We start from the raw sequence: 27,952 nt of genomic DNA, 5'->3' as shown, positions 1-27,952 counted from the left end.
CCACCCATCTATTCATCCACCCATCCACCCACCCATCCACCCATCCACCCACCCACCCACCCATCCATCCATCCATCCATCCATCCATCCATCCACCCACCCACCCACTCACCCACCCATCTACCCACCCACCCACCCACCCATCCATCCATCCATCCATCCATCCATCCATCCACCCACCCACCCACCCATCCATCCATCCATCCATCCATCCATCCATCCATCCATCCATCCATCCATTAGAAATACTTTCCTAAAGTCACTGATACTGAAAGTGCTGAGAGGTGCTGGCTAGTAGGGAGCATATAGCCTTCCTGCCTGGCTTCAGGATGGGTTCTAAATTAATTAATTCTGATGCTGCAATTTTAAATCAGGCTTCCACCTCCCAAACTCCAGGTTTTTATAAGAAACAAGTAAGCTCTTACTACTGGCTAACCTTTAGTTACATATATTATCTTCACTGAAAGGATATTGTTTGACTAGTGCTATGATTTATCAAGTGATATAATTTGTTAAGTTAAAGTTCACAACTTTGAGTTTTAAAATAAAAATTTCAAGTCTATTTAGGCTGCCTGGCTACATATTTTTAATTCATAGGCACACTGAAAATTGTAGGAGAGACTCAATTAGATTCAATGAAGATTAACAGGAGCCCAGGAGCCCCAAGGGATTTCTGTGAACTAGTCATTGATGGGCTGCCATTATTTTCTTTCTTAGGCACAAGGAATTGGAAAGACTAATGAAGCAGATAAAAAGCATTGCTTGTGTGGAAACTCCATTCCTCGACACTTTACTATATTGGCTACTCTCCCAAATACTGCGGGTCCACTTTGCCTTACATTTCTTTAAAATTACACTGAGCCCTGAGCACACAGTTCTAATTATGGTAGCACATGTACTGGAGATGGAATGAGCTTTTTTTTTTTTTAACATACTGATTACACAAACATTCCAAGGACTATCTTTTACATTTAGCCCCATATCCTCTCCATACTTACTCAAAATGTAAAATTTAGATGAACTTAACAAAGATTCACAAGTTATAGATTCAAAATAGAAAGGCTTTGTTACTTCATATCTATCAAGAACAACTATTTTGACTTTGCTCAGATTGTGAGGTTGACTTTCTACTACCAAATGGCTTCAGTTTTTATTTCCCTCTCAACAGTGACACTGTGTATCTCTCATAGGACTGCCACAGCCAAGGACCACAAATGGGTGGGCAAACATCTCAAAATTTGTTTTACGGGTTTGGAATGTAATATTCCCAAATGTAGGTGTTAATAGGATTGAATCTTTCTGAGAGCCACAAGGAAGAATACATCCCAGGCTTCTCCCCTTCCTTCTGGTGGTTTGCCATAGTCCTTAAGTTCTTTGTTTTTTTCAAAAACAAAGAACCCAATCTCTACTTCTATCTTCATCTGGTGTTTAGGTGAACTTTTGTCTCTCTTCACAAGATGTTCTCTAAAATAATACTATTCAGTTTGAATCAGCCCCTAAACCCCTCTACAATAAGACTTTATTTAAATTAAATGTCTTTAATGATCATATTCTCAATATGTATTTCACATCCTAAAAAGTGAAGGTTTGGGCTCATCTGAGGGACACAATTCAGCTAAAGGTGTGGGCAGCCTGGGGACAGTGCATTCCATTGTGAAGGAGTTATTCAGCTATAGTTTGGTGGGGTGCATGTTTCATTCACATTAGAATCAAATGCTAAAGCCTGTAAAATGTACTACAATGTCAGAGGAAAACAGAGCTCAGGCTTCTGAGTTCTAGGTCCTTGGCCTTGAATTTATAAGGTGGGAGCACTAAACCAACATATACAGATTTGAAAATGTAATGCCTCTGACAGAATGGCTTGACATATGTAATCTTAGTACCAGCCCCCAGTCTGGAATTATTCAGTTTCTAGATACCCCCTTTTCTGCTTTATGCTGGTATCAAATGAATTGCCCTGTACCTGAAATAAAAATGTAGCCCCATAATGTAGAAATCACTTTCTATCTGGTCACCTGTTCTTTTTCTTACCAATAGTGATTGAGTCACTTTTTGGTCATCTTAACCTAAGGGTTATTCTAAGAGCAGAGGTGGAGTTTGTGTTGTCTACAAGTTCCCCAGTCCTTCTGGGTCAACAGGCAGGAAAGCTCCTTTCAGTGCATCCCGGGTTGGAGAAGGAGGCAGCTGATAGCATCTGCTTTACCGTCAGGGCTTCAGGGAAGGTTGATAGGCTCCCAAGGGCAGACTCTGATATTTTAATATAATCTAGTATTGGAATCATTTACTACAAACACAGCATGTCTCCATAAGAATTATGTATTTCAAGACCTTCTAGAAACCATTTTAGTGATTGCATCAGCCTTATATGACTTCACACTGCTTAAATTTGGTTTTCGAATTTTAAAAATAACTAGAATTAGAATATCTCCATCTTTAAGTTTTTCTATCTACTATCTGTCTGTTAGACTCTCTATTCTTGCATTTACCTGTCTACTATCTACCTATTGTCTCTCTATCTTCTATGCATGTCTTTCCATCTGACTTAGTTTTCTTTCTTTTCTTCCCCATCAACCTTTTTGGATTCTTTGATTTTACATCTTGAAACTTTCATTTGTGTTAATTTCACTGTGATAAAAGATTAAGCAATAGACAGGATCTATCAGCATTATTTTTCTAAGTAATAGTATTATGGAGTCACAGTTTTGCATATATATATATATATATATATATATATATATATATATATATATATATATCTCGAATGAATACTGTTCCTTCTTTTTTTTTTAAGGCCAAGAAAGGACAAACTGCTGGTAATTTGAAAATGTCTCTAACTAGTTTAATGGCTTTCTCTATTTGTTGCGGATTTAACATATTTTAGCTTGTATGAATACAAATGCGACAATGCATCTCATTTACATTACAAAACAATAATAAGTGAGCCAGAAACTTTTATCTGGCTGTTCTCTGTAGAAGCACATATGTGAGTGGGATGTGCTTGGGCCTTGTCCTTCCTATTATGGAAAGGGTATTGAAGTTCTAAAGTATCATATAATTCGATTAGTTCATTCCTCTTTTTAGTCAGATCATTCCCTGGAACAATCAATTTCCCCTTACTCCCACACTAACAAGAAATGGGTTCTTATTTATTTAAAGTGTAGAGTCACATAGAATAAAGGAAATGTATGGTCTTCAAGGTTATTCTTATGGATGTGACCCAAATGACATTTCATGTTTACTTTATAGATTTAAGACATTATTAAAAATGACTTAAATAGGACACAGCCATTCATGCCTGTAATCTCAGCATTCAATATGAGAAGGCAGAAAGAATGTCTTGATTTAAATAGCGAAACTCTATCACAGACAAACAAGTAGAGTAAAAAACAAAGCAAATAACCCCTACGACATTTTGGGACAAATATATTCTCTTCTTTTTTTTTTTCCAGTTTTTTTGTTTTTTATCAGATATATTCTTTATTTACATTTCAAATGATTTCCCCTTTCCTGGTCCTCTCCCTCCCCTGAAAGTCCCATAAGCCCTCTCCCCTCCCCCTGTTCCCCAATCAACCCCTCCCGCTTCCCTGTCCTGGTATTCCCCTACACTGCTGCATCGAGCTTTTTCAGGACCAGGGGCCTCTCCTCCCTTTGATGTCCAACAAGGCCATCCTCTACTGCCTATGCATCTGGAGCCATGAGTAACACCATGTATACTATCTGGTTGATGTTTTGTCCCTGGGAGCTCTGGGAGTACCAGGTGGCTCATATTGTTGTTCTTCCTATGGTGCTGCAAATGATGCCCGAGAAGAAGGAAGAACAAAGTATGGATACTCTGGTCCTTCTTAGAAGGGGGAACAAAACACCCACAGAAGGAGATGCAGAGACAAAGTGTGGGGCAGAGTCTGAGGGAAAGACCATCCGGAGACCACCCAACCTAGTGATCCATCCCATATACAGTTACAAAACCCAGACACTATTTTCGATGCCCACAAGTACTCGCTGACTGCCGGATATAGCTGTCACCTGGGAGGTTCTGCTAGTGCATGACAAATACAGAGGGGGACACTCTCAGCCAGCCATTGAACTGAGCACAGGGTCCCCAATGGGGGAGCTAGAGAAAGGACCCAAGGAGCTGAAGGGATTATTCTCTTCTTTTTTTAAAAAAATATTTATTTTTATTGAATATCATCTCCATTTGCATTGCCAATGGTAAAACCTTTCCTGATATCCCCCTTCCCCTAAGACTCTGAACCCCTCCCCTTCCTCCTTCCCCCTAGTCTCCACTTATATGCCTCTCCACTCAACAGACTCCCTCCTCCCCCACCTCGGTTTCCCTTTGTTCAGGCCTCTGTTGACCTGACCAAGTATCATTCCTCCCACTGATGCCCAACAAGGCCTTCCTCTGCCGGTTAGTCTCTTCTTAAATCCATATAAATGTGAGATCTGATTAGTTCATTCATCATTTTAATTAGGTCATTTCCTGAAACTTCAATTCCTCTTAACTCCCACACTAGCAAGAAATGTTTTTATTTATTTTAATAAAAATTTGTATAAAAATCTTAAGGCATTTTTTCTTAGAAATATTTGTTTTATTTTAAAATTATGTGTCTGTATCTGTCTGTACATATGTGCATGTGTGTATCCAGAAAGGGCCAGAAGAGGGCATTGGATTCCTTAGAGCTATTGTTATAGGCATTTATGAGTGCCCAGGATGGGTGACAGAAACCAAATGTTGATCCTGTGCAAAACCAGGAAGTTCTGTCAACTACTGACCTATCTTTTCAACCCTGAAGTCAACTTTTCAAACTATTTCTGTTATATATTTTATCCATGTTAAACTAAAGAGATGAGTGTTCTTCTAATTAAGTAGATAAACAAGAGGTGATTATTCACAAGGTGGGAGAGAGAAATGACTGTTCCGACTTGATGCTCACACGGACTCATCCCAGATGACAATGTTCAATACAGTCAGACAGTTAAGAGTGTGCCAGTTTGACCACAGGTGAACCTAGCATCCATGTGATTTCACCAGAGGTATGCAAGTATTTCCATTAAACATGCCTCGTGATCTTCCTTTTTACACCACTAGTGATTTAATAGATTAGGGTGATCTGGTTAACATCGGCCACACTATTTTGTTCTTTTAACATCTGGGTCCCCTTCTCACACACAGACACTAAATCAGAGATTGCTGTGTTAGACAAATATTGTGCTACCATGACCTACCTTACTGGCTTTGGTGGAAGTGGATGACTAAAACTTATTCTGAAAAATAAATGGTGGTAATTTTCAAGACCGCCCTAGAATTGATGTAAATACAGTATTTTTTCTTTACAAAGTCATTGACATAAAGGATACTAGGAGGTGCTGGCTGGTAGGGGTGGAAATATCTTGCCTTCCAGTGCTAACCCAGGTTCCAGAACTGCTCCTTAAAAGAGCTCTTTCCACCAGTCTGATTGTACCCTACACCATTGTTTTTATGAAATTCCAGAGCAGTTTCTGCTGCTTACTCTTCTGTAGTAAATTTCAATTTCTTTTCACCAAATGTAGAGATCCCATTACCAATAAACAAGCTTTAAAAAAGGAAACAATGGTAGCACTTCAATTTATTTTAGTCAGAGCATAATCATTTTTGTTTAATCAAATGCTCAGCATTAAATTCAAGTGGACTTTCAAATCCTCCCTAGTAGCATTTAATGCCAAGGACTAGCCGTAGACAAGAAATCTTAGTGAACTTGTATTAAATCATGTCTTGGTAACATTAACATCATCAATGGTCATTTAGGAGGGTATAGAAATATTTTCTATGTAGATTTAACACATAAACTATCTAGACTGTAGCATCCATGGAAAATAAAGATGCATCATTGGAGTTATAATTTATATATTCACTGAATAAGATAAGTCAATCTTTTTTTTTCTACTCTAAGGACTTATAGTTGACACACAGTTGAGAGTCTAGTCAGTAGAAAGTAGATTATGATTGGCCTGGCTGCTGTACACACCCTTAACTTGTGCACTCAGACAATCCCTCTGCCAGCTTTTAAGTTTGCGTCCTTGTGCCCCAGGACCAGACCCCCTTCCACTTCAGGCTTCTCTTTGTCCAGTGATAAAGCTACTGTTCCTGCCTACTACATGCATGCTACCGCATAAACAAAAGGACATATGATATATGAAAATGCTTCTAAAATCTGAGTGTACCTAGACAAGCTTGGCTTTAACATTATTACAGATTACTGTTTCTTGTAGAAACAGTAATCTGTAATAATGCAGTCAAGAGAAAAAGTAGTGGTGCAAAAAACACATGGTCTTGAGAACTGAAATAAACTCAGGAATGGTGAGCAATTCTCTTGTAGCACAATAACACTAGTTCTTATTCTGTTGATACACAGGACACTTAGAACATTCCTTTTGGCTTTATGCACAGTAATAGCTGTTAGGAGGTGGTCCTAACCCCTCTGGATTTCTTCACAGGGCTCTCCTTCGCAATGCTCTCATCTGTACACCCAGTGTTTGGTTTATATGGATCTCTGTTTCCAGCCATCATTTATGCTGTATTTGGAATGGGACGCCATGTTGCTACAGGTAATAATTACAGTCTATTCTTAAATTTTTCATATAACTAATAAAAGGGGCTCAAGGTGTTCATTAGTTCCCAGTTACCTTTTCAAAGCCCTTCTCACTGCACTGAGGGATGGGAGGCATGGTTATTTGTCAGATACGCCCTATGCCTTATTGCAGTATCACTGTGACATGAAAGAAGGAATCTGAAAAATAGCATTGCTGAATTGACAATGGAATAAGTATGTAAGCATTTGAAAAAACCCAAAGAGTGTAAAATTTAATTCAATTAATGAAAAATATTTTGAATATATTTCTTCTTTTCTTGAAATAAGTGATCTAAATAAGATATTGGTGTATCTTACCCTACCTTACTATGCATCTCTGAAAAACACAACAATGAATACAAAGGGTGAGCAGTCATAATTTTCTGTGGACAGAATAGACTGTATTTATGTGTGACCTACACCCAAGTGCATGCATCTTCTGTTATTTACAAGCTGAATGATCCTGGACAAGGTTTTAAAACTCTATTAGTTCCTTTATAACTAATAAGATGACTCCTCCCCCATTTCTTACAATAGTGTGAGCTACACAATTGGTATATAGTATTTAATGTAACACTTGCTTATATTAATGTAACATTTATTGAGATTACTTACTATAAGATGATGCCTCAATCTTAAATGTTCATTCAACAACAAAACAGAGTTCAGTGGAGAAAATGTAAGATGCTACTATTTATTTCTGTGAGATCTCAGCTCTTAAGGAATAACATTCACAACAATGTCTTCTGTGGTCAGTTGGTGTTGTTGATTGTATTACTTTCACATTGTCACAATTATCAGGAGATGTGCGACTTAAAACAAGAGGACTTCTGGAGGTCAGTGGTCTGAATACATCTTCCAGCCCTAAAATGAGCAGTCAGCGAAGCTGCATTCTTTTCTGCATGCTTCAGCAAACACCTCATTTTTTTGACTTTTCTATCTTCTCAAAGCATTCTGCATTCCTGGGCTCCTGGACTTTCAAGGCCAGTGGTGGCACCTTCAGATCTCCCTCTCCCTTCACCCTCTTGTCTCCATTTTCTGTATTTGCAAGATGTTGTATCTAGACAATTCAGGATAATCATAGTTTAAGACCAGTTAATTATTGACCTTAATTTCACCTGCTACATTTATAATTTCTTGATATAGAGCATACATGTTTATGGAGTCTGACGATTAGGTGTAGAAATTTTAGGAGGATTTTGCTTATCACATTGATATATATATGGTTTTTCATGAAATGATTTTGTACTTGTATACATTTAATTTTTCTATCACTAAACTTTGTTAGGAGTTATTTATAGACTTTATAGCAGTCATTTATAGACTTGCTACCTAGCATGTACTCTGTGAGCTTGGTTGAAATGCAGATACTGGCTTTCATTACAGATGTGCTGAATTAAAATTGACATGTCCACAGGAGGTTTTACCACACCCTCCCCACAGGCCTTGACATTATGATATATTTCACTCAACTGCAATGGTACAGAAAGCATAGTTCATAATATTATATCTCATCTGGCACCATAGCTGATGTGGTTTGGGTAAAGTGTGCTATGATATGCCTACAGAAGTAGAATTAGCCACAATGAATTCTCAAAAATGTATCTCTACAACTATATATAAAATATTTATTTTAGTACATAAGTGCATGTGTGTCCATGCACATATGTATGTCTGTTTGTATATCTGTGTTTGTTTCATAAAATGTGTATACTATTCAGTAGGAACATTGTTAAGAGATTTACATGCTCTTGTCTTAAATAACCCCTAAGTGGATATTAATTTGTATTATATATAAATTTCAAGTGAACTAGGAAGAAACTTACAAAGTTTCGTATGACAGCACAGAAGACACAGACCTACAATGTGCACACCAGATATAGGCAAGACTGAAACTCAAACTACTTTTTTCTTCTTGACAACAAAATGATTTAGAATATTCACTGAATGAGAGTTTTCTTCCAGATGCAAATGGAGATAGACACAGAATGAATTAGAAATTCGTTTTTGTAATATTTACTTATTTATTAATTAAGGCATGTTTCCACTACTGAGCCCCCTAGTCTAACCTCTGGAATGTTATTCTTACATATGTGAACTACTACACACAGCCAGAAATTCTTAATGCTTATTGCTTTTTAATGGTTCTGTCTTCTGACTTTGCCACAGAACATTTAAGTATGTCTTCAGCAAGACAGAGCAAAGGGCTTTAGAACTGACGTCACAGACATTTTTTCTGCTTGATCCCAGATAAAATAAAAAGGCAAAACAAAATTTCCCAATAGACCATAATTACTTCTAGAAGCTAATGTCACAGATGGTACTTGACTGTCATAATCTAACACCTGGGAGATTTCAGCAGGAATTCTACAAAAATGCCACAAATTCAAGCCCTGTGTGAGCTATATAGTGACTGTCTGGTTAGTCTGGATCTCAGAGTGAAGTCCTGTCTAAAACCAAAAAAATTTAAAAATACTTAATGTGATACTTAAATGTATACACACAGAAACCATTGCATTTAATAGATAATTCCTGTAGATGTTTTAGTGGTTGTACAGTTTGAAAATTACCATTTATGTGAGATTCTGTAACTCTTTAATAACAACATCTATAGATGTGATAGCTGTGATATAGATGTCAAAATGCACATTTTGCAAACCACAGTCCTTCTACTGAACAATAACTGTGGGTGGCATTCTACTTGTGAATTTATGTTTCTTAGAACTTACTGAACCTTTCTGTTTTGGTTAGAAGTGAATATTAGGATCGTGAGCACCAGTAACAAACAGTGGATACTTTTTCTCCTGATATAAATGACAGGGGAACCACAGAAGTGATGTTTGTGATCTTCTTGTGATTGTAAATGTAAGGGCCATTGAATCTCTAAAGATACCCACAAATATTTAATACACAAATGATATTTCACTTGTATTTGATCATATTTTAGTTTCTGTGGGAGTTTTATGTTCCTTGAAACTTTATTAAGAGACCATCGTACTTCTGCGAAGGAAACACACCTTATCTTGGGCTTTAGCCTCCCAGTTAGGTGTTCAGAATGCAGTCTGAATTACTAAACACAGTAAGACATTATACTAGCCTCACTTTATGAACCAACTGTGACATTTTCATACCTGTAAGTTCTGGTTACACCTTGCCTTTCCAGCCTTCATCATCTCCTCTTAACAACTCGCCCCCTTTTCAATGCCTTTTCCATGGTCATGGTTTTGTTTAGGACCCTGCAATTCTCCACTGGAGCTTGGGGGTTCACCAATGGCTGTTCAAATGATGACGGTGACTCCTCAATGCCTGTAGTTTATCAATGGCCACTACTGGAGTAGAAGGGCCATTAACAGGCTCCTTCTTGTGTAGACTCAGAGGAAGAAAGTGCAGTTTCAGTCAGTTCCCATGTCTTTTGAAAGCAATTACTTGCTGAAACTAGAGTGTAAAGATGTTTCATGCACTAGTTTATTTACCTATTTAAAATTTCTTAATTAATTTAAAATATAATTACATAAAATATTTTAAATAAAATGTAATCATAAAATATGATCTTGACTCATAGAAGTCATGGAAAAGAATCAACTGATTCCTTGGACTAGAAAAAGAGAAAAATAAATCTGGTTATGATTCCGATAAAAAACACACATTGTTTAAGGCAATCATTATGGGACAATATGTCTCACCATTCCCAGCCTTTAGATGTGCTTTAATTTATTTCTTAATTTATTCTTTATTTACCTTCAAAATTAGAAAATTCTTTGAAATGGTAAAGACTATTCAGCAATTTAGAGGAAACTTGTAGGATCCCATTTAACAATACAAATAAGTATTCACAGAAATATTTCAATACAGTCGGTTTTGGGGTTCATCCCTCCCCCTTCCAACAAAGTCTTTGAGATTGCCCCTTCTGTCCTGTTTAGTTCCTTCCTATCTTCTACTAAATTCCAAGAAAGAGAACCCTAAACTAAAAAAAAAAAAAAATCCCATACACTAAAATACAAACAACCAACCAAACCTGGAGGTATATCTCTTATGTGATTTTGTTCTGTGCTTTAGTGAGCGTAAAGTCACACTTACTACCTGGTTTGACTTCAGGGCTCTCTGTTGTGAGTTATGCCTTATCTGATGAATGTTCTTTACTTTGTATTACCCATCTGGGTACTAGAATCTTGTCTCCAATCATTAGTTCTTAATTTAGTTTTGCATGACGAGTACCCTTTTTATAGCAATTAATATCTATTGATTTATTAAGAATGCCTAGCTCACTGAGAACAATCAATGCTCAGAGAGCAGAGTATTTAACCATAACAAAACACTATCAATTTTACTAAGACTTAGTAAGTAAACACTTACCGGGTGCTAATGGCCTGCTATTAGGTGCTAACTATGATATATTTGTGTGACATTTAAGACTTTTAGAATATCAAAGGGTGAGGAGTATGCTCTTTTTTATAGACAAGGAGATTGAAGAAATATGTATGGGATTTAAGGCCTAGTCCATTGGAATCCACACCCACCATGCTATTCTAAACCCACAGTGATTCCCAGCTCTTCTTCAAACCCACTGGCCATGCTTGACTACGTATTAGACGACTTACTACTAGCAAAGAAGACTCTGTGCTAGGTGTCCACTGCCAGCTGACTCTGTTGGCCTCGTTTTTGGCTGTGGGAGGGCACCTGTTTTCTCTAGAGTCCCTTTCCCTGGAGGCTCACATATAAACTGGAACAAGATGAAAAATTGATTTGGTAGATTGGAGGAGCCTACATTTTAGCCAAGAGGTTTATAAGTTAGCCATTAAGTCTTCAAGCTTTTCTCCTTTGACTCTCTTCAAACTCTAAAGTATGGGCATCAGTATCATCTTGAGGATAAGGAAATTAAGAGTCAGCGACATATTAGGAGACATTGTTGATATGTTGAAGGCTGGATTTAAATCCAGGCAACAGTCATGCACCTTAGATACTCTGTATGCAGAGAGTTAGGAAAGTGTGTAGCTGAGAATGACACAACAGCTCAGTGAGCATTGGGACAAGTCAGATGTATTGTCTGTTTCTTTCATGGAATGCGATGAAAGAAATGGGGTCCACTGGAGTACAGTGTGTTTTTAATAGCTCTCCGTGCTTCTCAACATCCATGGTAGAATCCAAAAGCTTTTCATGCTTTTATAGAAGCTTTCTGATATCACTCTCACTTGTAGGCACCTTTGGCTTGATGTCCTTGATATCAGCCAACGCTGTGGAACGGCTGGTCCCTCAGGGCAGCAGGAACCTCACTGCTCCGGGCAACTCAAGTGTGCTGGGTTTATCCGAGTTCGAGCTGCAGAGAATCGGGGTTGCAGCGGCCGTTTCTTTCTTGGGTGGAGTGATTCAGGTAAGCAGCCCCAGAATTGATAGGACGGAGGAGGAAGGGACAGAGGGAAGGCAACCAATTATTGCACTATTTTAACCGGCTTGTCTGAGCGTCGATAAAGTTTTATCATTATGGACATGTGTAGTGATTCTATAAATGCTGGTTAGATGAATGAAATAGAATCAATAGATTGAAGATTCAGAGAAACATTTAGTAATATTTTTCTCGAATACTTCTCTACCTAAGCATTTTATGGTTTTGTTGTGTACATGGGCAATAGTCTGTTTCCTTGGCTTGCTGGTCTGAGGTCTTTAGACTCAGAGCTGCACTGTTATTTGCCTCTTCGAAATTCTGAATATCTATTGCTGCCACATTGGTTATTGTCAAAGGTTCCCCAGAAGATCAGCATTTGGTACTTGCTTGTTTTTAATGAGATGATCATAAGGTAGATCATAGCGATCATGACTTTAAGATGAACTTTTAGTGACTGACAAAACAACTTACAGGAACTGGAGAGATGGCTCAGCGGTTAAGGGCACTGACTGCTCTTCCAAAGGTGCTGAGTTCAAATCCCAGCAACCACATCGTGATGATATCTGATACCCTCTTTTGGAGTGTCTGAAGACAGCTACAGTGTACTCACATATAATAGTTAAATAAAAATTTAAAAAAAAATTACAGGAGAAAAAATTACTTTTGCTCACAGTTTCAAAACTATCAGCCCACCATTGCTAAGCTTTATTTGTGGGCCAGTGATGAGACAGAATACTGTAGAAGAAAAAGGTAGCTCACCATGGCACAGCTGGAAAGCAGAGAGAAGGTAAGCGAATTTGGACCTTGGCAGCCTCCATAGCACAGGATCTGTGATCCACTGCCAGTAATAGGTCCTCTCCCCTAGATGGTTTCTACAACCTCCTAGTCATACCACCAGACCATCAATCTATTCATGTATGGGGTTAGAGCTATAATGATCAAATAAGACCCCTGCCCATTGCTTTGGGGAACAAATCTTCAACACATCAGTTTGGGAGTTGCATTTCATACTTAAACCATAGCACACAGAAAGGCACTAAATATTGGACTCAAAAATTCCCTGTTAAGTGCTCATTTCTGCTTGCTTATTTCTTGTAAACTAAATTGTGTATAAATCAGTTTTCCGGATGTCTGTGTTTATTTTGAAATATTGTCTTACTGTTTACAAGATCAAATATGAACATCCAAAAGAGAGAATAGTTGATGATTTTGTGAATAAATGGAAAGAAAAAAAATGTGCTCTACAAAAAAAGAGCAACTAAAACCCTTAGAGTGTCTCCTTGTGGTTGTGTCAGAAGGCTGAAGAATCAAGGGTATAGAATGGAATGAGAACTTAAGTCTGCATAGTAACTGAGAAACATGAACTATTTTGACACGATGACAGAGCAGACCAGGGTCCTGTCAGATTTTTTCTTTCCGGAAGCAAAGACCAGATGTGGCCTTCACCATGTGTTTTCAAACATGGAGGATGCTAGCATGCACTGAGACTTGTGTGGGCTGTGGAAAACGCCCGACATGTCTCCACTCAGACAAAATCTGCCACTGGTGATTGGAGCTCAGGCATGTTGTATTTGGTTTTATATAGATTCCTCTTAATTCCTGCTCATTTAAATGAAGATATTTGCATGAAAGGGGTGAAGAAAGATCACAGTGCTTCCCCTGTCTGTGTTATCTCCCATTTCCGTTCCTCATACAGTTACAGGTGTACAATATATTCAGAGCAGATCATTGTTAATAAGACTAATAACTGCCTTCTTAGTCTCATTTGAACTGTTTTCTATGAGTCTCAAGCAGGTATTTTATTATCATTTAGCATATTTGGATTACGACCTTACAGAGTAAGCTATAAAAGCAGAGGCCGAGATTCAAGCAAGAAAACTCAATCTCCTTGCTCCCACTGAAGCTCCCTATAAACATAAGAGTAAAACAAGGTATTATTAAGGATAATAAAGCCATCTCATTTTCATGGCCTTTTACTGCATGCAAAATGTGATCCAGATAGTTGAATGTTTTCTCTTATAAGTTTGTCAGACATCTGCTTTCTCTTCCTCTGTCCCAGGCTCAGGTCCTGGATGTGTGTGTATCTGTGAGTCAGTCAACTTTTAAGCAGATGGCTGGACTCTGTTTGACCCCCATACTCATCTGTCCCTTGTCAGGCTGGAGTCTTAGAGTCCAAGAGACCCTTTGGATCCAGCTCCTCCAGCGTTAACTTTCCGTTGTTCTCTATCCCGAGTCCACTGACAAGGAGGGAAGTATTCTGCACACACAGTATGCTCTTCAGCCATTCTTGGGTCGTTTTTCTTGCCTTTATGTTGTCCTTCCCATTCCCCACAGACACACAACACATACATTTTTTTAAGTTTTCAGAAGCAATCATGACTGACCTCATTTCCAGACTGTGTAAATTAGAAACGGTCTCAGTTGCAGATAGCAGAGAGGCCTACCCTCAGCTGTTTCACTTGTTCACTGGGGTATTGGTAGGTATTAATGTCTGTCAACACATTCAATTTACTAACAGATCTGCTTTCTCTTATGACATAACAAAGCCCTGTTCCTAAGGATGTTTTGCAGTTTTCAATCTCCCTTCTTTCTTCTCTGCCCCTCCCTCTCCTCCCTCTTTTTCTCTGCCTTTGTCTCTGTCTGTCGGTGTGTCTGTCTGTCTGTCTATCTGTCTCTCACAGATGATTGACCCCAGAATCCGGGGGGTTTTGCTGGTTTTCTATCAGAAGTTTTGTCTTTTAGTCCCCCCCCTTTTACAGATTTTAAGAGTTTTCTATGTATTAGGGATTTTAGCTCTTTTAAGTATGCCATGTGTTGCCATTTTCCCCCATTATGACCATTATTCAATTACTTTTTACCATGTACAGTTGAAAAATATATGGAATTCATCAGTCATGTCTTTTCAGTGGGTTTTAAGCAAGCATTAAAAAGCTTTTCCACTACAATGAGTTGATAGGCGAATTCACATACTTCTTCCTCTTAGTATTATAGAATTTAATCATTTGTTTTCTTTTATATTTGGTTTCTTGGTGACTGAGGAAAAACTTCTGTTGTTCCTAGAATTACGTTGCCTTCTAGCTATGTAAAAAGGCCTAAGGAACTAGGGAAGTAAAATGAAAAAGGAGTTTGCTTTACATGTGATGGGATATATGAATCTGGCTTCACTATTGTTTTCTGAGTGACTGCCTCATTGTGTTAGCGACATTGATTTAAGGTTTGTGGCAATAATGGGCCAGCCTTGTTATTTCCACATATATTTAGATAGAATTCATTACCTGTCCTATTCTAGTTGTTGTATGTCTGTCCTCAGGACAGTAACGCTTTGCTTTATTTTATTATTTAGTGTCATATAGGATGGTTCATTTTTGTAGATTTTTTGTTTATTCTTATGATTATTCTTACATCTTACTTTCAACATCAATAGACCACATTCCATGAAGGCAATTATGTTGATATTTTTGTTTTTATGGTGTTGCTATCTTTACTATGCTGCTTTGTCACATCCAAGAACAAGGGACGCTTTCATTTTTGTTCAGGTCTAATTTTGCGTGTTGAAGTGGTGTTGCAATGTTTTCTTTTTACAGATTTTACATATCTTTATGACATTTATTCCTAAGGCTTATATTATTTGCTGCTACTATAAATGGGATTTTCTTTTCTTGGGGGGGATTTTCTTTAGCATTGTATCAAGGGGCTACTTTATATGGGTAGAAGAACTGCAAATTTTATAGCTAATTTGTATTTTGATAATGTTTAATTTCTATTTTTCTTTTTTTTTAATTTGCCACATAAAGTAATTGTTTGAACATGGAGTTTTCATACACACACTCATTATACTTTATTTCATCTACACTGTTCCTCCCATTCCTTTTACTCTCCTTCCTTCTCCTGAATTGGCTTTCTCTGCTTTCATGTCACATATGTTCAGTTAATCCGTCTTTCCCCTCCTCCATTCCATAAGATCCCTTCCTCCTCTTTCACAGTGAATCAAAAATCAGTATTTGAGAAAAAAATCACTTCTTCTGACTCTGGCTCACATCACTTAACATGATCTCCAGTTGCATCCACTTACTTGAACATATCATAGTTTCATTTTTCTTTATGCCTATATAAAAGTTTATTGTGTACATATACCACAGTTTATTTGTTTAAATACTGTTAGATATGTAGGTTTGTTTCATATTCTGAAAGTATCAGTTGTTGAGCAATAAACACGGATGTGTAACTATTTCTGTGGTGTGTTGACTTTATATTAAAGGTGATATAGGTGAGTCATATGATTGATATACATCTTTATGACATTTATTCCTAAGGCATGAATATATATATATACATAATTTCAAAATGCCACACTGACATCCAAGGTGGTTTTACCTGTTTATATTCTTGCCAATATTGAATATGGATTCCTCTTTCCCAGTATCTTCACCATCATTTGTTGTTATTTGTTTTCTTTATCTTAGTCTTTCGGACTGTGATGAGAAGCAATCCTAAAGCATTTTCATTATTTATTGACCATTTGTACTTCCTTTGAACATGGCCTATTTAGTCTGTTATTCCACTGATTGCTTGGATAACTTGACTCCTTTTGTGTTTAAAATAGTCAATTCTTCCTACATTATGTGCATTACTCTTGTATATGTAGCTGCCAAGAATTTTCTCTTCACTCTGGTGATCACTTTCTTTGCTCTAGAAAGCTTTTTAGTTGAATGGAACTTCATCTGTACGTTTTGGGATTGTTTTCTGTGCTGGATTTCAGTTTGGAAAATTTTTGCCTAAGCCCCTGTCTTGCCCAGTATCTTACTTAGATTTTCCTCAGGTATTTCAAAAGTTACAAGCCATCTATTAAGGTCTTTGAATCATTTTAATGTGCTGCTTGTGTAGAGTGAGACAGAATGATCTCAAATATTGGTGTTTCTGGGCAGGCTTGTCTTAGTTTCTGAGGCTTTTATACTTCTATGTAGGTTTTACAATTGTGTCTTCTAGTTCTGGGAAGGCGCCACTGGTATTTTTAGTAAGTGGTATTGAACCTGTAGATCTTTTTTAGTAACATAGACATTTTTTACAGTATTATGCTTGTTACTTTGTAAGCATGGGAGATTGTTTTTCTATTCATTTTTTAAAATTTTCTTTCTTTAGTGTATTAAAGGTTCTATTGAAGGTGTCTTTTTACTTTCTTAGTCAACTTTACTCCTAGATATTTTATACTGTTTAAAAAGCTATCATGAGTGGAAAATCTTCCTGACTTCGTTTTTTGTAAGCTATTTCTTGATATTGATAAAGTGTATTGATTTCTGTATGACTTTGGAGATATCAATTCTTGTTTTGTTGCTGTGAAGAGACACCATGACCAATGCAACTCTTAAAGCATATGATTGGGGATTTGCTTACAGTTTCAGAGGGTTAGTTTGTTATTGCCCAACAGATTTAGTTCTAGAACTGTGGCTGAAGCTTTACATTCTGATCCACAGGCAGCTGGTGGCAGCAGTGAGGTTGGCATTGAGCCTGGTGTGGGCTTTGGAAACCTCAAAACCTACCTCCACCTTCCTCTGCTTCTTCCAACAAGGCCATGCCTCCTAATCCTTTCCCCAAAATTTACAGCAAATGGGAACCAACAATTCAAACATATGAGTCTATTGGGGACATTCTCATTCAAACTTCCACATTGCACTCTTTGACCCCATAGTATTAATTAACATAATGCAAAATGTCTTCAGGCCAATTCCAAAAGTCCCGTAGTCTTTCAGTTTTAAAATAGTGACCCAAAAAACTCCACCAGAGAACTCCTACAGCTGATAAACAACTTCAACGAAGTGGCTGGCTACAAAGTCAACTCAAGCAAATCAGTACCCTTTATATACTCAAAGGACAAGCAGACTGAGAAAGAAATTAGGGAAATAACACCCTTCACAATAGCCACAAACAGCATAAAGTATCTTGGGGTGACTCTAACCAAACAAGTGAAAGACCTATATGACAAGATCTTCAGATCTCTGAAGAAGGAAATCGAAAAAGATCTCAGAAAATGGAAAAATCTTCCATGCTCATGGATTGGCAGGATTAATATAGTTAAAATGGCCATATTGCCAAAGGCAATATACAGATTCAATGCAATTCCCATCAAAATCCCAACCCAGTTCTTCATAGAGCTAGAAAGAACAATTCTCAAATTCATCTGGAATAACAAAAAAACCAGGATAGCTAAAACTATTCTTAACAGTAAAAGACCTTCAGGGGGATTCAGTATCCCAGACCTCAAACTTTACTACAGAGCAATAGTGATAAAAACTGCATAGTATTGGTACTATGTCAGGCAAGCTGATCAATAGAATAGGATTGAAGACCCAGAAATGAACCCACATACCTATGGTCACTTGATCTTCTACAAAGGAGCTGAAAGCATCCAGTGGAAAAAAAGATAGTCTTTTCAACAAATGGTGCTGGTTCAATTGGAGGTCAGCATGCAGAAGAATGCAAATCGATCCATTCTTATCTCCTTGTACTAAGCTGAACTCCAAATGGATCAAGGACCTCCACATAAAACCTGACACACTAAAACTAATAGAAAAGAAACTGGGGAAGACCCTTGAGGACATGGGCACAGGGGGAAAGTTCCTGAATAGAACACCAATAGCTTTATGCTCTAAGATCAAGAATTGACAAATGGGACCTCACAAAACTACAAAGTTTCTGTAAGGCAAAGGACACTGTCAAAAGGACAAAACGTCAACAAACAGATTGGGAAAGGATCTTCACCAACCCTAAATCTGACAGAGGGCTAATATCTAATATATACAGAGAACTCAAGAAGGTAGAACCCAGAGAACCAAATAACCCCATTAAAAAGTGGGGTACCGAGCTAAACAAAGAATTTTTACATGAAGAACTTCGGAAGAACCTTAAGAAATGTTCAACATCATTAATCATTAGGGAAGTGCAAATCAAAACAACCCTGAGATTTTACCTCACACAAGTCATAATGGCTAAGATCAAAAACTCAGGAGACAGCAGGTGCTGGCGAGGATGTGGAGAAAGAGGAGCACTCCTCCACTGCTGGTGGGATTGTAAGATGGTGCAACCACTTTGGAAATCAGTCTGGCGGTTCCTCAGAAAACTGGACATGGCACTTCTAGAGGACCCTGCTATATCACTCCTGGGCATATACCCAGAGGATTCCCCAGCATGCAATAGGACAAATGCTCCATTATGTTCATAGCAGCCTTATTTGTAGTAGCCAGAAGCTGGAAAGAACCCAGGTGTCCCTCAAGAGAGGAATGGATACAAAAAATGTGGTATATTTACATGATGGAGTACTATTCAGCCATTAGAAACAATGAATTCATGAAATTCTTAGACAAATGGATGGAGCTGGAGAACATCATACTAAGTGAGATAACCCAGTCTCAAAAGATCAGTCATGGTATGCACTCACTGATAAGTGGATAATAACCTAGAAACTTGGAATACCCAAGAAATAACCCACCTATTAAATGATGTCCAAAACGAACAGAGGAGTGGCCCCTGGTTCTGGAAAGACGCAGTGCAACAGTATAGGGGAATACCAGAACAGGGAAGTGGGAAGGAGTAGATGGAGGAACGGGGGCGGGAAGAGGGCTTATGGGACTTGCAGGGAGTGGGGACCCAGAAAAGGGGAAATCATTTGAAATGTAAATAAAGAATACATCGAATAAATAAAAAAGGAAAAATAAGTAAAATAAAATACTTCCCAATTCTAAAGTTTCTTCTGAGACTCAAGGTAAACTCTTAACTGTAACCCCTTGTAAAATAAATAAATAAATAAATAAATAAATAAATAAATAAATAAATAAATAGTAAATAAATAAATGTGATCACACACTTCCAACCTACAGTGGTGCAGAATATCCATTACCATTTCCCAAGGAAGAAGGGCTTAGTGAAGAAATACTGGAGAGAAGCAAGACTGAAAACCTGCAAGGCAAATTACATATTCTGTCTTAGATTTTTTTTAGATCTCCAACTCATTTTAACTTTGTTGACTGCAATAAACTTCTCTCTCCTTGGCATCTCTCCTTGGCAATTCTAGCATCTCTAACATCTTGAGGTCTCCAACTCAATTCAGGTTTCAGCCTCATAGTTTCATGCAGTGGGACTCCATGCAAGGAATTCTCTGTAAAATGCCTTGCTCCAATGGAGGAACGTTACATAACCCATTTTTTGTATCCCTTTTAAAACTCAAAACCATGTTGCTGCTACAGTTGCTAAATTCTGCCTTCTGCTCGGGGTGAGACCTGGCCCTACTTGTAGGGAAATCCCTTGGGTTTATTCTCTTCAAAGCATGCAGGGTATTATGGATTGGGCTTGCCCTGAGGCTAGGACTCCTTTATTCAATTTAGCATTGGGCCTTTGTTTAAGCTTTTTATCTCCAGTGAGCTCAGGACTTGGCTCTGACATTACATGTCCAGGTGCTCCTTTTCTTTTCAAACTGTAGATTTTATATTCGTCTTCATCCAGCTTGTACCTTTTTGTTGTAGATCTGCAAATGAGTAATTGCTGATAACCACATGACACAGTCAGTATTAGGCTATCTTGAAATCTTTGCCAATGACATTAATCCAAAACTCTTTAATTCTGCCTCCGGTTGACTCTTAGGACAAGGACAAAATAGAGGCACATTCTTTGCCAAAATATCACAAGAATGAACTGTAGCCTAGCTGCTAATATTAATAATGTTAGCCTCCGAAACCTCTTGAGCCAGGTCTCCACACTATCACCACTCCTGTCTTTCATGTCCATACCTGGCAAGGTATGTTATCACTGCTTTATCTGTATTCCAACTGCTACTATATTACTGTTTTCTTGCTCTGAAGAGATACTATATCTAAGTCAACTCTTATACAAGAGAACATTTAATTGTAGGCTTGCTTACAGTTTCAGAGGCTTAGTCCCTTATCATCATGGAGGAGAGCAGAAAGGCAAGCAATATACATTCATAGTGTAGGCCATCTTTGCCTGGATAACATTTTGTAGCTACTCTCGCCTTCTTCTCCCTTTCTCTGCTCCTCCCCCACCACATCTCTGTGTTTTTCTGCCTCTCTGTGTGTGCCTCTCAAGCATAGTCATTCAAACAATATCAAACTTCTCCTCCCTTTACTACTTCATTTATATTATAGTTTACAAAATGAAATTCTATAGTCACAGCAACATAATGTGATGTGTGTTTGTGCTCTAAATTAGATTATGGAGCTTTTCACAAACTTTTCTAGTGAAGTGTAACTGTACATTAAATTTCATATATTTTTAATGTACAGTTTGATAAAATTTGACATCTATACGTGTTCATGAAACCATAAGCATTGCAGTCATATCTCACACCTATCCATTGCACACACCCATTTTTTTCTGGACCATTTTTAATCATGTTCTCTCAGTCTTTCATGCACCTTCCCTCTCATGTCATAGCAGTCTACTTCAGAACCCAGGCACCACTTATAGCTATTGATCCTCTAGGATCGTCACAATTGCTTCTTAGCATTGAAAGGAATTCCTGTTAGAATTCTACTCATCTACTTCCCTACTGTGGATTATACAGTAGCTAAATTGACAGCCATGTCAATGCTTTTGTTCTAATTTTTGTCATTCATTTTTTTCTTCTTGGAAGTATATATGTGGGGTGTATTAAGGTGTGTTGGCATCATTATGGTCCTCATATGTGTGTTTATGTACCTTGTATACATAGATGTATGTGTGGATGTTGCAGGTTGACATGGAAGATCTTCCTCATTTTTCTCTACTCTTTTTATATTGAGTTTAGGCCTTTCACTTAATACGGAGCTTTCTGACTTGGCCCATCTAGGTAGCCATCCTGATGCAGGGACCCTTTTTCTCCATGTCTCATGTATTGCAATTACAAGCAGGCCAACCTGCCCACCTGACACTTACATATGTGCTGAGGATTTGAAGTTTAACCCTTATGTTTGTGTGTCGTACACATCATTCATAGAACCATCTTCTCATCGTGTAAATGTATGTGTATATGTGTGCTCCCAGGTGCAAATGCCTGTGTGTATGTGCAAGCTACAGGATATCAAAGGTCCTACCATTACTCTCTGATTTACTTCCTTGAGAAACTTTCTAACTGAGCCTGAATCTTGGTTGATAGCCACCAATGCCAATGATTCTCTTGACTCTGACTTCCACAACACTTGGGATGCATGTGTATATGGCCATGCCTGGCTTTGTGAATACTGTATTTGAACACAGGAACCTTGGGCTTGTCTGGCAAGCACTATTCACCATTGTCTCATCTTTCCAGCCTCTCTATCATCTCTCTCTAAGCCACATTATCATTTGTAAAGAGCATTTTTAGTGTTACTGATATAATTATGCATTATTGATATTACTTTTGATGAAACACAAGAAAGAAAAAGAAAAACAAGTTTCCTAGTCAAAAACCAGTAACAGTCAAGAGAAGAACTGCTTGCACACTAACAACAATGAACTGTTAAGTTCAGGGTAGAATTTTGAGATATAGGGACACATCTTTTTGTAAGGAAGCAAGCATCCAATAAAACTCATTGCCTATTCAGAGCTATATATGTCCCTTATTAGCCTCCATGATGGGCACTTTGCCTCTTTCTTTTTCCAAGAACTTAGAGAGGCCCGGGACTGTCCTTTACCCATTTAATTTTGGAAATTTTCCCAAGCTCTACTTTTCTGAAGTAACCCCAGGACAAGATTTCTGCCCGAAGGACAAAGCATATACAGCTCCTTTGTTTAAGAGTTGCATAAGCACTGGTGGGGGTGGGGTGTTCAGTGACAGAGACCAGTGGTATTGCACCATCGGCTTCTAGCAACATATGGTCTTAAGTCTTCAGGGTGACAAACAACAGACCAAGCTCTTCCACCTCCCTGTAGTTTTGCACTAAACATATGTAGCATACTATGTAAGATGCTCATGAAAGTAGGACTCAAGACAAAAGCGATTCACCCTGTTTTTTCCATGTATCATATTTTCTTTTTCTGAAAATCGTGAGCTTTATTCTTCTGCAGAGGAGAAGGTTGGACATTCTAGTCTCAGCTTCCCCAGTGCTTAAACGCAAATGTGTGCCTCTATGGCCAGCTATTGTTAAAAATGAGTAGACTGTAGAGATGAAACTCAGGCAAGCACTTTACTGAATAACCACCTGTAGGCCTTTTTTAAAAAATTAGGTATATTCTTTATTTACACTTCAAATGTTGTCGCCTTTCCTGGGTCCCCCTCCCTCCCAAAATCCCATAAGCCATCTCCCCTTCCCCAATCAACCCACCCCTGCTTCCCTGCCCTGGTATTACTTTACACTACAGTATCAAGTCTTTCCAGGACCAAGGGCCTCTCCCCATTTGGTGTCAAACAAGGCCATCCTCTGATGCTGATGTGTCTGGGGCCATGGGTAACTCCATGTGTACTCTTTGGTTGTTGGTTTTGTCCCTGGGAGCTCGGGGAGTACTTGATGACTCATATTGTTGTTCCTTCTATGGAGCTGCAAACCCCTTCAGCTCCTTTGGTCCTTTCTCTATCTCATCCATTGGGGACTCTGTGCTCAATTCAATGGCTGGCTGAGGGATTCCCCCTCTGTATTTGTCATGCACTAGCAAAGCCTTCCAGGTGACAGCTGTATCAGGCTCCTGTCAGCAAGCACTTGTGGCATCCACAATAGTGTCTGGGTTTTGTAATTGTATATGGGATGGATTCCTAGGTGGGGTAGTATCTGGATGGTCTTTCCTTCAGACTCTGCTCCACATTTTGTATCTCCTTCTGTGGATATTTTCCCCCTTTCTACAAAGGATCCAAGGATCCATACTTTGTTCTTCCTCCTTCTTGGGCATCATTTGATATGTGAATTGTGTATTGGGTATTCCAAGCTTCTAGGCTAATATCCACTCATCAGTGAGTACATACTATGACTGTTCTTTTGTGGTTGGGTTACCTCACTCAGGATGATATTCTCCAGTTCCATCCATTTGTCTAAGAATTTCATGAATTCATTGTTTTTAATGGCTGAATAGTACTCCATTGTGTATATATACCACATTTTCTGTATCCATTCCTCCATTGCAGGACATCTGAGTTCTTTCCAGCTTCTGGCTATTATAAATATGGCTGCTATAAACATAGTGAAGCATGTGTCCTTATTATATGCGGGAGAATCCTCTGGGTACATGTTCAGGAGTGGTATAGCAGGGTCCTCTGGTAGTATCATGCCCAGTTTTCTGAGGAATCACCAGACTGATTTCCAGAACGGTTTTATCAGCTTGCAATCCCACCACCTGCAAGCCTTTATACAGTATATTATAATTAAGAGATGTCATAATAGAATTTGTACTTCATGTACACTATTGCAACTGCTGAGTTGCATAGCTTATGATCTCATTCATTCATTCATTCGTTTGTTCCTTTCTTTGTTTATTGAGATAAGGTATCACTATGTAGCATAGGCTGTTCTTGAACTTGCAGTGTTGCTTTGGTCTGCTCAGAGCTGAGACCAAAGGCTTAGGCCACCATGCCCAGCTTTCTAAACTGATACTGAGAAGGGAAGGAGGGAAACAAAGCCATCATCTTCTGGAGCAGTGCTGCTCTCGCTCTTTCCCACGAGTCACTTTGTGTGCAGTCCCAGCAGTCTGTGCTCTGGGCTCACACTCTGAAGTTGGTGGAAACATGGGTTCCACACTTGTTCAGTGGGTTGGCAAAAGTCTTTCTCCAGTCATGTAGGGCACCTCCCTCTGTTCATAAACATGTCTGTGTAACTTTGTGTGGTCCCATAAGGCACTGCTCATTCCTTTTCTTCTAAGTCTTCTTGATTCCAGGAAAGAGTACTTGTGTGTTTGTCTTATTTCATACACTGCAGGCCTCTGTGGAACACAGAATGTTTACCCGTCTCATTCCAGCAGCTGGTGCTTAATAATGATGACTTAAAGAAGCAGAGGGAAAAGGTTAATTAAATGTTAGTGGCTTCACTATGTTAAATAAGCAAAATTAAATGAAGATTTTTTTCTTACCTTTATAGATTAGTTTTTATTTATTTTTGCTTCTTTTTTCTTTTGAAAAAAAATCAAAGGACAGAAAATCATTCTGTATCTTTTAAATTGTACTGATTTTCTTAATGAAGGAGGTTAACAAAGCTTAGAACTTTCTAAGTTGGTCATATATTCTATGATCCATTCTGATCTAGTGTAACAGTCTAGTCAGCAGAATCTCTACTTCTCTGTCACCATTATTCCCATACATGATAGAAAGCCAAACTACAAGTCCACTATCTATCAACTCTACACACTCCTGTGCTCCTTAATAGCATGATGCCTCCCTCATCTCATTTGGCCTCCATGTTGTTTCTATTGGCTGGAGTAGAGAGGAGGACAGAAGAGTCAAACCATGCATCCCTGCAGTTCTTTTTCTCATGGTCTCTTGCTTCATTTAGTTTTGTCATGAAAATTCTGGCCATCAAATATATTATGGCATACCTTTAGACCAAGCTCGGAAGTTCAATTAGAAACAATTCTTGAAGCAAGTGAATTTCTGATACGTTCTGTGGCACAGCAAAGTCAAGCCATGTTTGTTTACCTACATGTTTCTCAGCCTGGTTATTAAGGCCATCTCTGTTATACTTTCTTATTCTGTGTGCTTTAGGGGCTGTGTCTTTCTAACTCGGTTCACCCCCTCATAGTCACCTTTTAAATGACTGCTCCACATTCTAACACTAGATTGAGTCCATTACATCTTGGCTCTGATGCAACAGCCAGACTTACATAAGTCTTGGCAAAATTAGGTATTTAATAAATGTATGGAAGAATGATATCACTTGCTGCAGAGACACTCCCTTTTAACTGCTTTTTATAATAGTCCTTGTTCTGACTTCAGGATTTCTTGCCGAATTTTCTGCTATTCCCTCTTGGCTAGGTTTGCTCCTTTTAAGCAGAGCTATCATCTCCACATGACCCTGCTGAACTATTTTCCATCTATACTCCACTTCTTGAGTGCTTTCTAATCATATCTCTGTCTTGAATCCCTCCTTAAGTGTAACAGACTATTCAAAATCTGTCTTGTCTTCCCACAGAATCCAGCGGCACATTTTCTTTTCTTTTTCTTCCTTTCTTTTGACTTCTCTCCCTCCCTCCCTCTCTCCCTCAGTTTTCCCTCCCTCAGTTCTTCCTTCCTCCTTCTCTCTGTCTATCCATTTCTCTCTCCTTTCTTCATTCCATCTCTCCTTCGTTCCCTTTTCCCTACCCTCTCTGTTTTTTAAGACATAATTTCTCTTTCTAGCCATAACTATCCTGGAACTTACTCTGTAAGCCAGGCTGGCCTCCAATTCTGAGAGATCAGCCTGCCTCTGACTCTCAAGTGCTGGGAGTAGATGTGTCTGCCTGCCTCCTTTCCTTTTCTTTTCTTTTCTTTTCTTTTCTTTCCTTTTCCTTTTCCTTTTCCTTTTCCCTTTCCTTTCCCTTTCCCTTTCCCTTTCCCCTTTCCTTTCCTTTCCTTTCCTTTCCCCTCCTCTCTTCCTTTTTTAACTTAGCTTTTATTAGCATTTATTCATTATACATAATAATGGGTTCTATAAAGACATTTTTATACATATCTGTAATGTACTATGATCACATTTACTGTCACATAGCCTACTGTTGAGGGGATGCAATGTTAAATGAGGAGTTAAGATGTAAGGACAATCTGCACAAATGTTTGCGATTATGCAGAGGACATCTGCCTATTGTATTTCATCATCATATAGATTAGACTCAAAGATATCTATTTTATATCCCAATTCTATGCTTAGTTTGCTCTAGCTTTGGGCACTGGGAGCTCTTTTGTTGATTCCTTGGCTCTTAGACCATGGCACATTTATTTATCCATGCTCTCTTATCCCTCTCCTATTCCTGGAAATCATCTTGCTTTTTCTAACTACTAGCTTTTCTTCTACTTTTAAGTCTATTTTTGGTGATCCAGGAAATGTCAGTATCACATATGGAGTGGAGCCAAGAGCCTTATTATCAATTGGGTTCATCAAGTGTGACAAGAATGCCAAAAGATGTTAATAACAGGAGAAACTGAACAGGCTACGTGACTACTCCATATTGTTCATATTTCATGTGTACTTTTTTTTCTGTCATGCCTAAGAGACATTCTCTAACAGAAAGCAGCCTGATACTCTGTCTCTTATAATCGTTCGGCCTCTCCTTCAGTAATTCTTCAAGAGTCTTAGTTGTCAGAATTGTGTTGGAGATACACTAATTGGAATTTGGTAGTGCACAGTTCACATTCTCTGCATTTTGACCAGTTGTGGATCTCCATAATATTTCCCGTAAAGTACAAAAAGAGGCTTCTTTGTGGGATGGGTGAGAGCTACCCATGTCTATGGATATGAAAATATATAATTAGAGTACAGTTACAAATTATATTGACTTAAGAAAATGGCAGCAGTAGGTTCTCCTCTCAAGTCTATAGCATCTCTAGTTATAGATAGTTGGTAGAATTATAGAGCTAGGCATGAATTCCCTCCTATTGATCAGGTTTGACATCCAATCAGACAGTTTCCCATAGTGTAACAGTGCCATTATTGCCTCATTGAGAATTCTCAGATCAGTGGTTTCTAACAGAGCTTAGTGTCACAGATTGTCCATTGCAGTAACATAGGAGTTTCACCACCCTACAAAGCCAGTATGTTTCTTCTTCCTCATTCTGTATTTTCAACTTGTTGGAAACCAAGCTGGACTTACTTACAGTCTTACCTTTTCCAGACTGCCATTAAAGGGAAACTTACACACTGTTTACTTTTATTTCCAATACAAAATCATTTGTATTTCCAATACAAATTCTATCATGTCTTTGATCATTACACTTTAAACTTAAAACAGATCGAAGGTTTTGATATTGAATTTTGCAAAGTATATCTTCATACATATCCATTTAGTCTTTTTTCCCTCTCTCAGATACTTTGGATTTTACACCACCACA

At 38.3% G+C, this 27,952-nt stretch overlaps 1 protein-coding gene across 1 annotated transcript in view; it reads left to right on the top strand.

The window, feature by feature from the left end:
* The window catches only part of Slc26a7 (solute carrier family 26 member 7), a 115,422-nt gene that overhangs the window by 24,852 nt on the left and 62,618 nt on the right, over window positions 1–27,952 (top strand). Inside the window, exons 3-4 of the mRNA XM_052175432.1 lie at window positions 6,475–6,585; window positions 11,804–11,976. Of these exons, the coding sequence (XP_052031392.1) occupies window positions 6,475–6,585; window positions 11,804–11,976 (284 nt within the window). The remainder of the gene's footprint in view (window positions 1–6,474; window positions 6,586–11,803; window positions 11,977–27,952) is intronic.

Source organism: Apodemus sylvaticus, chromosome 3 (genome assembly GCF_947179515.1).
Source record: "Apodemus sylvaticus chromosome 3, mApoSyl1.1, whole genome shotgun sequence".
NCBI classification, from domain to species: domain Eukaryota; kingdom Metazoa; phylum Chordata; class Mammalia; order Rodentia; family Muridae; genus Apodemus; species Apodemus sylvaticus.
The sequence above is the reverse complement of the archived record's forward strand: the minus strand, read 5'-3'. Positions and strand labels throughout refer to the sequence as shown.